Here is a 12,307-nt window from a genome sequence, read left to right on the forward strand (position 1 = left end):
ATATATAACCAACAATTTAAGACTAAATAAGGACACATAAAGCAAAACTGTGTGAAATTCTGTAATCATACATACTGCTAACCTACACATTAAACACAAATCAAAATATTCAGATTACTTCATACTGATTGCATATGCAATGTTTCCTGAGATAAAGAAACTTAAAAATTTCCCCCATATTCTCATATTTAAAGAATGTTACATTTCTCCAGTGCAAATACAAGCAACGCAAGGTGATGATGGCGTAATTTAGGATTATAGGATGGAATCACAAGTAGCTGAAAAGGAAGTTCGTCTAGAAACATGTTGTTAGGTGTTTACATTGTGCCACATATAAAGCTCATATAGTTATCCAACTCTCACGAAACCCCTTTTTACCGGGCATGGCACATCAGTAACTGTAAATGTTGCTGTTCAGTGGAAAATTAGAGACGGACTTTAACACTCACCGGCACATCATACATAAAAAGTCACACTTCCCACATAAGACGTTAAACAGATGCTGCTGTCAGGGGATTAACGTGAACAACACAAATCAGTCTCCAGCTTCTGTAAAGCACCAGTCACATTTCAAAGAGGTCATTAAAAAAACTGTGTCAGGAAATTAGGAGTTAACCCTCTGCAGTAAGTCACCATGGCCTTCACAGTTGGTCGGATGAGTCACATCACAAATCAAACTGAAGTTCCTAGCCTCAGATGTTATGTGGATTAGACCATAAGACAGTGGCTCAGTTTTGGTTACTAGACTTGGAGAGTAGTCAGTCATTAGTGTTGATGGGCATGATTGCAAGGCTCATTGTCCTTGTTGTCCTCCAGCAGCTTCAGCATCTCCTGTACGACAGCTTGAAGGCCTCTGCCGAGGTCCTGGCTGCTGTAGGGTTGCCCTAACGGGGGCACGTGGATGAAGGCGGAGCGACCCTGCCCCAGGTATAGAGACGTGTAGTAGGTGTAATCACAGAGATACCTGTGAGAGGAGAGGATGGCTGTCACTGAAAACAGGATTACAACACATTCTTTTCTTTCTTGAAACTCTAACGTTTGTTGTTAAAACAAGAACAGCACAAATGAAATAAATGGTGGCTGAAGTCTCTTTAGCTCCCTCAGTCTTAGGGACTCGAGACGTCAGCTGTCATTTTTTAAATGTTGTATGTAAAGTCTCTTTTCCAGCAACAATAGTGAGTGTGTGAATTTGCTATCACTTGCCTTCCAGCATCCTTAGATACGGACACAGCGATCCCAATGTTGGAGTCATTAACCCTTCTGCAGACTGCGTCCATGTCTAGGACTGATTTGATGCAGTCTGGGCCGTCCTCCATGCAGCACTGAGAAGCTGGACAGAAGCTGGAGTTGTCCAGACGTTTGTAGCCCTTGTTATGTCCACACTGCTCCAGAGTGACTGTGGTGGCTAACCCAGAAACACCAACATGGACAACTAGCTGCTCACATGACAGCAAATACACAGCAAGCGAAGGTCAGCTGCAGTATTTTTAGCATTGACATGTGGATTTTATAAGTATAATGGGAGGAGAACTGTGGATTTGCTCACATACCTCAGGCTGGTGCTCTTTCCACAGGGATGGCAAAAGTTTCTGGACGGCCTGGTATTCAACTGGCACCTCACACACATAAAGATCTACAGCTTCACCCAGACCTACTCGCTCCAGTTCCTGTAAGAGCACAAACATCAAAACACAACTTCATTTCTCTTTAAGCCGCAGTCACAGCCACAAAACAGCCACCCTCCTCATCAAAGTATAAATCATGATCACAATTTTATGTGTATGGGTGCATGAGATAACACCAAATCCACCATGATCCATGATAACATCATTATTTATCACATTTCACCATAAAAACATCACCATCACTACTATGTTGCTAAGAGACCTCTATTTAGACCTGAACATAATGATGAAGCCACTTCCTGTCAGACTTTCCACCAATCAGAGAGCTTAGATTGACGGTAACGTCCAATCAGGAGCAGCCAAAGATCAACCAGTGAGCAGAAAGTTCTGTGTGTGTGTGAAAAGAAGAAAAATAATGCTCCTCTATGGCTGGAATAAAGCCAAGAAGACGTTTCTGATGCACGGTGGTGCCACAAAGCAGCTGAGCTGGAGTTGGTTTAGTGAGGATAGCAGGTAAATAGTAGCAGGAATAACTGGAAATGAAGAAAAAGTGGAAACATGGAAATAGTTTCTGTTGTGTGTTTGTTTCAATAACAATATTTTTTCTTCTGAAAGCCAAGACTTGAGAGAACGATGAGATGAGAAAAGGTTTGGTCACTGTTAGTCTGTGTGTTATTTCTACAAAGTTCTGTTAGTAATAAATTCTGCTTTCTTCTTCTGGTCGACCTTTATGCTGCTATATCTATTCATACATTCATTTTACATCATTTTACCTCCCAGTCTGACAGCTGCTACACACTGGTTTATACTGGGATTAAAAGCTGTTACACACTGGTTTATACTGGGATTAAAAGCTGCTACAGACTGGTTTATACTGGGATTAAAAGCTGCTACAGACTGGTTTATACTGGGATTAAAAGCTACTACAGACTGGTTTATACTGGGATTAAAAGCTGCTACACACTGGTTTATACTGGGATTAAAAGCTGCTACAGACTGGTTTATACTGGGATTAAAAGCTGCTACAGACTGGTTTATACTGGGATTAAAAGCTACTACAGACTGGTTTATACTGGGATTAAAAGCTACTACAGACTGGTTTATACTGGGATTAAAAGCTGCTACACACTGGTTTATACTGGGATTAAAAGCTACTACAGACTGGTTTATACTGGGATTAAAAGCTACTACAGACTGGTTTATACTGGGATTAAAAGCTGCTACACACTGGTTTATACTGGGATTAAAAGCTGCTACAGACTGGTTTATACTGGGATTAAAAGCTGCTACACACTGGTTTATACTGGGATTAAAAGCTGCTACACACTGGTTTATACTGGGATTAAAAGCTGCTACAGACTGGTTTATACTAGGATTAAAAGCTGCTACAGACTGGTTTATACTGGGATTAAAAGCTGCTACACACTGGTTTATACTGGGATTAAAAGCTACTACAGACTGGTTATACTGGGATTAAAAGCTACTACAGACTGGTTTATACTGGGATTAAAAGCTGCTACACACTGGTTTATACTGGGATTAAAAGCTACTACAGACTGGTTTATACTGGGATTAAAAGCTACTACAGACTGGTTTATACTGGGATTAAAAGCTGCTACACACTGGTTTATACTGGGATTAAAAGCTGCTACAGACTGGTTTATACTGGGATTAAAAGCTGCTACACACTGGTTTATACTGGGATTAAAAGCTGCTACACACTGGTTTATACTGGGATTAAAAGCTGCTACAGACTGGTTTATACTAGGATTAAAAGCTGCTACAGACTGGTTTATACTGGGATTAAAAGCTGTTACACACTGGTTTATACTGGGATTAAAAGCTGCTACACACTGGTTTATACTGGGGTTAAAAGCTTCAACAGACTGGTTTATACTGGGATTAAAAGCTACTACAGACTGGTTTATACTGGCATTAAAAGCTGCTACAGACTGGTTTATACTGGGATTAAAAGATGTTACAGACTGGTTTATACTGGGATTAAAAGCTGCTACACACTGGTTGATACTGGGATTAAAAGCTGCTACAGACTGGTTTATACTGGGAATAAAAGCTGCTACACACTGGTTTATACTGGGATTAAAAGCTGCTACAGACTGGTTTATACTGGGATTAAAAGCTACTACAGACTGGTTTATACTTGGATTAAAAGCTGCTACACACTGGTTGATACTGGGATTAAAAGCTGCTACAGACTGGTTTATACTGGGATTAAAAGCTGCTACACACTGGTTTATACTGAGATTAAAAGCTGCTACAGACTGGTTTATACTGGGATTAAAAGCTACTACAGACTGGTTTATACTGGGATTAAAAGCTGCTACACACTGGTTTATACTGGGATTAAAAGCTGTTACAGACTGGTTTATACTGGGATTAAAAGCTGCTACACACTGGTTTATACTGGGATTAAAAGCTGCTACACACTGGTTTATACTGGGATTAAAAGCTGCTACACACTGGTTTATACTGGGATTAAAAGCTGTTACACACTGGTTTATACTGGGATTAAAAGCTGCTACAGACTGGTTTATACTGGGATTAAAAGCTGCTACACACTGGTTTATACTGGGATTAAAAGCTGCTACACACTGGCTTATACTGGGATAAAAAGCTGCTACACACTGGTTTATACTGGGATTAAAAGCTTCAACAGACTGGTTTATACTGGGATTGAAAGCTGCTACACTGGTTTATACTGGGATTAAAAGCTGCTACACACTGGTTTTTACTGGGATTAAAAGCTACTACAGACTGGTTTATACTGGGATTGAAAGCTGCTACAAACTGGTTTATACTGGGATTAAAAGCTGTTACGGACTGGTTTATACTGGGATTAAAAGCTGCTACACACTGGTTTATACTGGGATTAAAAGCTGCTACACACTGGTTTATACTGGGATTAAAAGCTGCTACACACTGGTTTATACTGGGATTAAAAGCTGCTACAGACTGGTTTATACTGGGACTAAAAGCTGCTACAGACTGGTTTATACTGGGATTAAAAGCTGCTACACACTGGTTTATACTGAGATTAAAAGCTGCTACAGACTGGTTTATACTGGGATTAAAAGCTGCTACACACTGGTTTTTACTGGGATTAAAAGCTACTACAGAGTGGTTTATACTGGGATTAAAAGCTGCTACACACTGGTTTATACTGGGATTAAAAGCTGCTACACACTGGTTTATACTGGGATTAAAAGCTGCTACACACTGGTTTATACTGGGATTAAAAGCTGCTACACACTGGTTTATACTGGGGTTAAAAGCTGCTACACACTGGTTTATACTGGGATTAAAAGCTGTTACAGACTGGTTTATACTGGGATTAAAAGCTGCTACACACTGGTTTATACTGGGATTAAAAGCTACTACACACTGGTTTATACTGGGATTAAAAGCTGCTACACACTGGTTTATACTGGGAATAAAAGCTGCTACAGACTGGTTTATACTGGGATTAAAAGCTGTTACAGACTGGTTTATACTGGGATTAAAAGCTGCTACACACTGGTTTTTACTGGGATTAAAAGCTACTACAGAGTGGTTTATATTGGGATTAAAAGCTGTTACAGACTGGTTTATACTGGGATTAAAAGCTGCTACACACTGGTTTATACTGGGATTAAAAGCTACTACAGAGTGGTTTATATTGGGATTAAAAGCTGTTACAGACTGGTTTATACTGGGATTAAAAGCTACTACAGACTGGTTTATACTGGGATTAAAAGCTGCTACACACTGGTTTATACTGGGATTAAAAGCTGCTACACACTGGTTTATACTGGTATTAAAAGCTGCTACACACTGGTTTATACTGGGATTAAAAGCTGTTACAGACTGGTTTATACTGGGATTAAAAGCTGCTACACACTGGTTTATACTGGGATTAAAAGCTGCTACACACTGGTTTATACTGGGATTAAAAGCTGCTACACACTGGTTTATACTGGGATTAAAAGCTGTTACACACTGGTTTATACTGGGATTAAAAGCTGCTATAGACTGGTTTATACTGGGATTAAAAGCTTCAACAGACTGGTTTATACTGGGATTGAAAGCTGCTACACTGGTTTATACTGGGATTAAAAGCTGCTACACACTGGTTTTTACTGGGATTAAAAGCTACTACAGACTGGTTTATACTGGGATTAAAAGCTGCTACAGACTGGTTTATACTGGGATTAAAAGCTGCTACAGACTGGTTTATACTGGGATTAAAAGCTACTACAGACTGGTTTATACTGGGATTAAAAGTTGCTACACACTGGTTTATACTGGGATTAAAAGCTGCTACAGACTGGTTTATACTGGGATTAAAAGCTACTACAGACTGGTTTATACTGGGATTAAAAGCTACTACAGACTGGTTTATACTGGGATTAAAAGCTGCTACACACTGGTTTATACTGGGATTAAAAGCTGCTACAGACTGGTTCATACTGGGATTAAAAGCTACTACAGACTGGTTTATACTGGGATTAAAAGCTACTACAGACTGGTTTATACTGGGATTAAAAGCTACTACAGACTGGTTTATACTGGGATTAAAAGCTGCTACACACTGGTTTATACTGGGATTAAAAGCTGCTACAGACTGGTTTATACTGGGATTAAAAGCTGCTACAGACTGGTTTATACTAGGATTAAAAGCTGCTACAGACTGGTTTATACTGGGATTAAAAGCTGTTACACACTGGTTTATACTGGGATTAAAAGCTGCTACACACTGGTTTATACTGGGGTTAAAAGCTGTTACAGACTGGTTTATACTGGGATTAAAAGCTACTACAGACTGTTTATACAGGCATTAAAAGCTGCTACAGACTGGTTTATACTGGGATTAAAAGCTGTTACAGACTGGTTTATACTGGGATTAAAAGCTACTACAGACTGGTTTATACTGGGATTAAAAGCTACTACAGACTGGTTTATACTGGGAATAAAAGCTGCTACACACTGGTTTATACTGGGATTAAAAGCTGTTACAGACTGGTTTATACTGGGATTAAAAGCTGCTACACACTGGTTTATACTGGGATTAAAAGCTACTACAGAGTGGTTTATACTGGGATTAAAAGCTGTTACAGACTGGTTTATACTGGGATTAAAAGCTGCTACACACTGGTTTATACTGGGATTAAAAGCTGCTACACACTGGTTTATACTGGGATTAAAAGCTGCTACACACTGGTTTATACTGGGATTAAAAGCTGCTACAGACTGGTTTATACTGGGATTAAAAGCTACTACAGACTGGTTTATACTGGGATTAAAAGCTGCTACACACTGGTTGATACTGGGATTAAAAGCTGCTACAGACTGGTTTATACTGGGATTAAAAGCTGCTACACACTGGTTTATACTGGGATTAAAAGCTACTACAGACTGGTTTATACTTGGATTAAAAGCTGCTACACACTGGTTGATACTGGGATTAAAAGCTGCTACAGACTGGTTTATACTGGGATTAAAAGCTGCTACACACTGGTTTATACTGGGGTTAAAAGCTGTTACAGACTGGTTTATACTGGGATTAAAAGCTACTACAGACTGTTTATACAGGCATTAAAAGCTGCTACAGACTGGTTTATACTGGGATTAAAAGCTGTTACAGACTGGTTTATACTGGGATTAAAAGCTACTACAGACTGGTTTATACTGGGATTAAAAGCTACTACAGACTGGTTTATACTGGGAATAAAAGCTGCTACACACTGGTTTATACTGGGATTAAAAGCTGTTACAGACTGGTTTATACTGGGATTAAAAGCTGCTACACACTGGTTTATACTGGGATTAAAAGCTACTACAGAGTGGTTTATACTGGGATTAAAAGCTGTTACAGACTGGTTTATACTGGGATTAAAAGCTGCTACACACTGGTTTATACTGGGATTAAAAGCTGCTACACACTGGTTTATACTGGGATTAAAAGCTGCTACACACTGGTTTATACTGGGATTAAAAGCTGCTACAGACTGGTTTATACTGGGATTAAAAGCTACTACAGACTGGTTTATACTGGGATTAAAAGCTGCTACACACTGGTTGATACTGGGATTAAAAGCTGCTACAGACTGGTTTATACTGGGATTAAAAGCTGCTACACACTGGTTTATACTGGGATTAAAAGCTACTACAGACTGGTTTATACTTGGATTAAAAGCTGCTACACACTGGTTGATACTGGGATTAAAAGCTGCTACAGACTGGTTTATACTGGGATTAAAAGCTGCTACACACTGGTTGATACTGGGATTAAAAGCTACTACAGACTGGTTTATACTTGGATTAAAAGCTGCTACACACTGGTTGATACTGGGATTAAAAGCTGCTACAGACTGGTTTATACTGGGATTAAAAGCTGCTACACACTGGTTTATACTGAGATTAAAAGCTGCTACAGACTGGTTTATACTGGGATTAAAAGCTACTACAGACTGGTTTATACTGGGATTAAAAGCTGCTACACACTGGTTTATACTGGGATTAAAAGCTGTTACAGACTGGTTTATACTGGGATTAAAAGCTGCTACACACTGGTTTATACTGGGATTAAAAGCTGCTACACACTGGTTTATACTGGGATTAAAAGCTGCTACACACTGGTTTATACTGGGATTAAAAGCTGTTACACACTGGTTTATACTGGGATTAAAAGCTGCTACACACTGGTTTATACTGGGATTAAAAGCTGCTACACACTGGTTTATACTGGGATTAAAAGCTGCTACACACTGGCTTATACTGGGATAAAAAGCTGCTACACACTGGTTTATACTGGGATTAAAAGCTTCAACAGACTGGTTTATACTGGGATTGAAAGCTGCTACACTGGTTTATACTGGGATTAAAAGCTGCTACACACTGGTTTATACTGGGATTAAAAGCTGTTACAGACTGGTTTATACTGGGATTAAAAGCTGTTACACACTGGTTTTTACTGGGATTAAAAGCTGCTACACACTGGTTTATACTGGGATTAAAAGCTGCTACACACTGGTTTATACTGGGATTAAAAGCTGCTACAGACTGGTTTATACTGGGATTAAAAGCTGCTACAGACTGGTTTATACTGGGATTAAAAGCTGCTACACACTGGTTTATACTGGGATTAAAAGCTGCTACACACTGGTTTATAATGGGATTAAAAGCTGTTATAGACTGGTTTATACTGGGATTAAAAGCTGCTACACACTGGTTTATACTGGGATTAAAAGCTGCTACACACTGGTTTATAATGGGATTAAAAGCTGTTATAGACTGGTTTATACTGGGATTAAAAGCTGCTACACACTGGTTTATACTGGGATTAAAAGCTGCTACACACTGGTTTATACTGGGATTAAAAGCTGCTACACACTGGTTTATACTGGGATTAAAAGCTGCTACAGACTGGTTTATACTGGGATTAAAAGCTGCTACACACTGGTTTTACTGGGATTAAAAGCTGCTACACACTGGTTTATACTGGGATTAAAAGCTGCTACAGACTGGTTTATACTGGGATTAAAAGCTGCTACAGACTGGTTTATACTGGGATTAAAAGCTGCTACAGACTGGTTTATACTGGGATTAAAAGCTACTACAGAGTGGTTCATATTGGGATTAAAAGCTTCTACAGACTGGTTTATACTGGGATTAAAAGCTATTTATGGTAGATAAACAATGAAACTTTAATCTTCAATTCATGATTAACTGAAACTTAATTCCAGCCGGATTTATGTAAGCTCTGCTAAATTTAATTTCATTGTGATTTGTCTCTTTCAACTAAGTTTTTATTCTGAACCAGGAACCTGCTTTCATACATTTAATAAAAACTAGTGTTTCCCCGACCATTACCAGTATATTAGGGGTGTGCAGGTGGAGGGGAAGCAGGTGGAGGAGAAGCAGGTGGAGGCCTGCCCACTGTGGTGAGCTTCACTCCGACTAGCAGACAGAGGCTACAAAGAAAATCCCACATAGACGCTTAAACGTTGCTGTTTATAGTCGATGTTGGTGATAAAGATATTTTATATTTCCTACGTAAAACGTGTCGGGTTACATCGAGTATGCTCCATATATCACCCAGCCCTAAATGAAACTGTGACATGTTTTTGTCTGAGGTTTTATTAACCACATTTTAAGACCAGATGAGTTATTTTATCGTTTGTGGATACAAAAACCTTAAATGTACTTTTTTGTTTATATGACTGTAGTTTAAAATGTTGTCAACCTGGTAACTGCTTACCTGAGCAGCCACCCAGCTGGAGTTCACCGTATGCTCTCCAAAGGGCTCAAACCCTGCAGAGAGCAAAGGTTCAGGTAGAAACAGCAACGACACTCAGTAAATCAGCAGGTTCATAGGTGACAGGGCTGAGAGGAAAGAGACAGCCCTCAAGCAACATGTAGTTAAACATTAACAGCTGTAGTAAAACACCACAAAGAAGAGACAAAGCAAGATTTCCCTTATTTAAGCCAGAAGAGAAAACTGTCACTCTGCAGCATCCATCAGATGTTGTTAGCTTCAGCGCAGACACAGCTTTTTAATAACAAGAGTTAAATAGATTTAGAGATGTTCCTGCCTTCTGACGGTTAAAAACCTCCCACCTGTCACTACCACTCTCCTCCTGCTGGACATCGTCCCTGTTTGCTGTGACTGGAACTGAATTATGAGCAGATCAGATGTCCCAACCAGCCTCCCACAGCTGTCTCCGCTGGCTGCTGCCTTCTTCTGCTTCACCGCCGACAGTAAAGCGACACGCTGGACGCGGACGGACGGTACTGCCACCTGCTGGCTGGGCATACGCAAGGGCTCCCATCAACCACATAAAAAAACAAAACAAAAAAAAAAAAAAAAAAAAAAACAGCTGACCCAGAGCTGCTGGTCACTGGTTTTACTGGGCAGCTCCCTTATGCCAACTTATACACTATAAAAACCAACTAGTTGGCTTTTCTAAAATGAAATATACAAACGTATTACCTCCAAATAATTATGTTCTAGAGCAAATCTGAGCATGTTGTAATTAAACTTGATGTGATGATATCTCCTTAAATTACAGGTGATGCTTTACACAGTCTTTTCATTTTTAATACCATGATGATTTTAAGTTCACCCAACCCATAATAATTGATTAACCTGAATAGTTCATTCAGCTGCTTTGCATCAGGGACTCGGTTTTACTTAAAGAAGTTGCTCCACCGATGCTGCAGCAGCTGCCTGGAGGAAGAGACCATCCAGGGGGACACAACAACATGCATTTTATTCTAGGAAAATAACTCCACTCGGGTTATTTATTATGAGAAAAGTAAAGAAGAGATACTTTTAGAAACACTGGTTGGAAAACAGGCATAACATTATCTTTAAATTAATGACCATCCATCCATCCATCCATCTATCCTTCCATCCATCCATCCATCCTTCCATCCATCCATCCATCCATCTATCCATCCATCCATCCATCCATCCATCCATCCATCCATCTATCCATCCTTCCATCCATCCATCCATCCATCCATCCATCCATCCATCCATCCATCCATCCATCCATCCATCCATCCATCTATCCATCTATCCATCCTTCCATCCATCCATCCATCCATCCATCCATCCATCCATCCATCCATCCATCAGCCGCTTGGTTTTTTCTGGTTTTGCTTTCTTTTTTTTTTTTTGTTTGGTTTTTATTCATGAGTCATATAATGTTATATATTTGTACTTTTATACTGTCTTAAACTTTCCTCTGTATAACTATTATTGTCCTCTTTGAGAGTTTGTGTTTTCATTTGCATTTTTTTAACTGTGTGTGTTTCAACTCCATCCATGTGACATTTCCAGTCAAACAAATGAATGAATGAATGCTGCTAATTGTGCTTCCATCCAATCAAACATCAGCATCAACATCAGATCGTCTAGTTTCAGTTTATCTTCTTAAAGCTTTTGTGATTTTCAGTCAGTGTGACTGAGATGTTTGAGATTATTACTCATATTTTGTGGTTGAGAAACCACTCTTCACCACATGCCAGCAACTGGATATCAACAGAAAAAGAAAAAAAAAGAGAGAAAGGGAAGAAGCTAGAGGACAAGATGCTGGATTAGCCGATGTTAGTGAAGGTCTCACAGAAAAGACGGGGCGAAGACGATGCCAGGTTAGCCGTCGTTGTTCGGGGTTACTAAAGTGAGAAAATCTGACATAGTTCAGCAGTGTGTCCTTAAGTACATTATTTTATTCAACATTTTGTACATTTTGTGGAGCCCATCTGACTAAATTAAGATTAGTTTTGATTAAAACAATCTTGATTCAAGTTAAGCTAAATCTGCTAAATGTTCTTTTTCAAGCTAATATCAGATTTTACATAAAACACTTTAAAGATATGGGTGTTAGCAAACATGTGTGCTGAGTTTGTCAAATGGTGACATGCTCCATTACCTGAGTTTACACCACAATCCTTCAGCTAATGTAAAACAGGCGTACAGGAACAGCTCTTCTTTTCTTTCTCAGTACACTTTGTGGTCCACACCCCTGGGCTGTGAAATGACTCACACATTTTGGACACCACGTCTATGGGACTAAGAATACATAAAAAAAAAAAAAACACATCTATGAAAAATCTATGAGATTTTTGGGTGAAAACTTTAAATAAATCCTTTCATTCATGCTAGTGATGCTAAGATA

General features: G+C 39.3%; 1 protein-coding gene across 1 annotated transcript; it reads right to left on the minus strand.

Annotated features, from left to right (window-relative positions):
* Nucleotides 1-58: 58 nt before the first annotated feature.
* LOC121643807 (pyroglutamyl-peptidase 1-like) lies at nt 59-11,020 on the minus strand. Its single transcript, XM_041991360.1, has 5 exons — nt 10,242-11,020; nt 9,883-9,935; nt 1,551-1,667; nt 1,204-1,436; nt 59-964 (listed from the first exon to the last, which is right to left on the minus strand). The coding sequence occupies exons 1-5, from the start codon at nt 10,435-10,437 to the stop codon at nt 766-768; spliced, it is 798 nt and encodes a 265-aa protein (XP_041847294.1). The 5' UTR covers nt 10,438-11,020; the 3' UTR covers nt 59-765.
* Between the last annotated feature and the right edge of the window lie 1,287 nt (nt 11,021-12,307).

This window comes from Melanotaenia boesemani, chromosome 8, assembly GCF_017639745.1.
Source record: "Melanotaenia boesemani isolate fMelBoe1 chromosome 8, fMelBoe1.pri, whole genome shotgun sequence".
NCBI classification, from domain to species: Eukaryota; Metazoa; Chordata; class Actinopteri; order Atheriniformes; family Melanotaeniidae; genus Melanotaenia; species Melanotaenia boesemani.

What these genes read in the sequence shown, in the direction of transcription:
- LOC121643807 (XM_041991360.1), bottom strand. Translation starts at nt 10,437, where the DNA reads ATGCCCAGCCAGCAGGTGGCAGTACCGTCCGTCCGCGTCCAGCGTGTC. An exon ending in GAGGAGAGTGGTAGTGACAG is followed by an intron (nt 9,936 to 10,241) that starts GTGGGAGGTTTT and finishes TGCTCTCTGCAG; the next exon opens with GGTTTGAGCCCTTTGGAGAG. An exon ending in GGAAAGAGCACCAGCCTGAG is followed by an intron (nt 1,437 to 1,550) that starts GTATGTGAGCAA and finishes TCATGTGAGCAG; the next exon opens with CTAGTTGTCCATGTTGGTGT.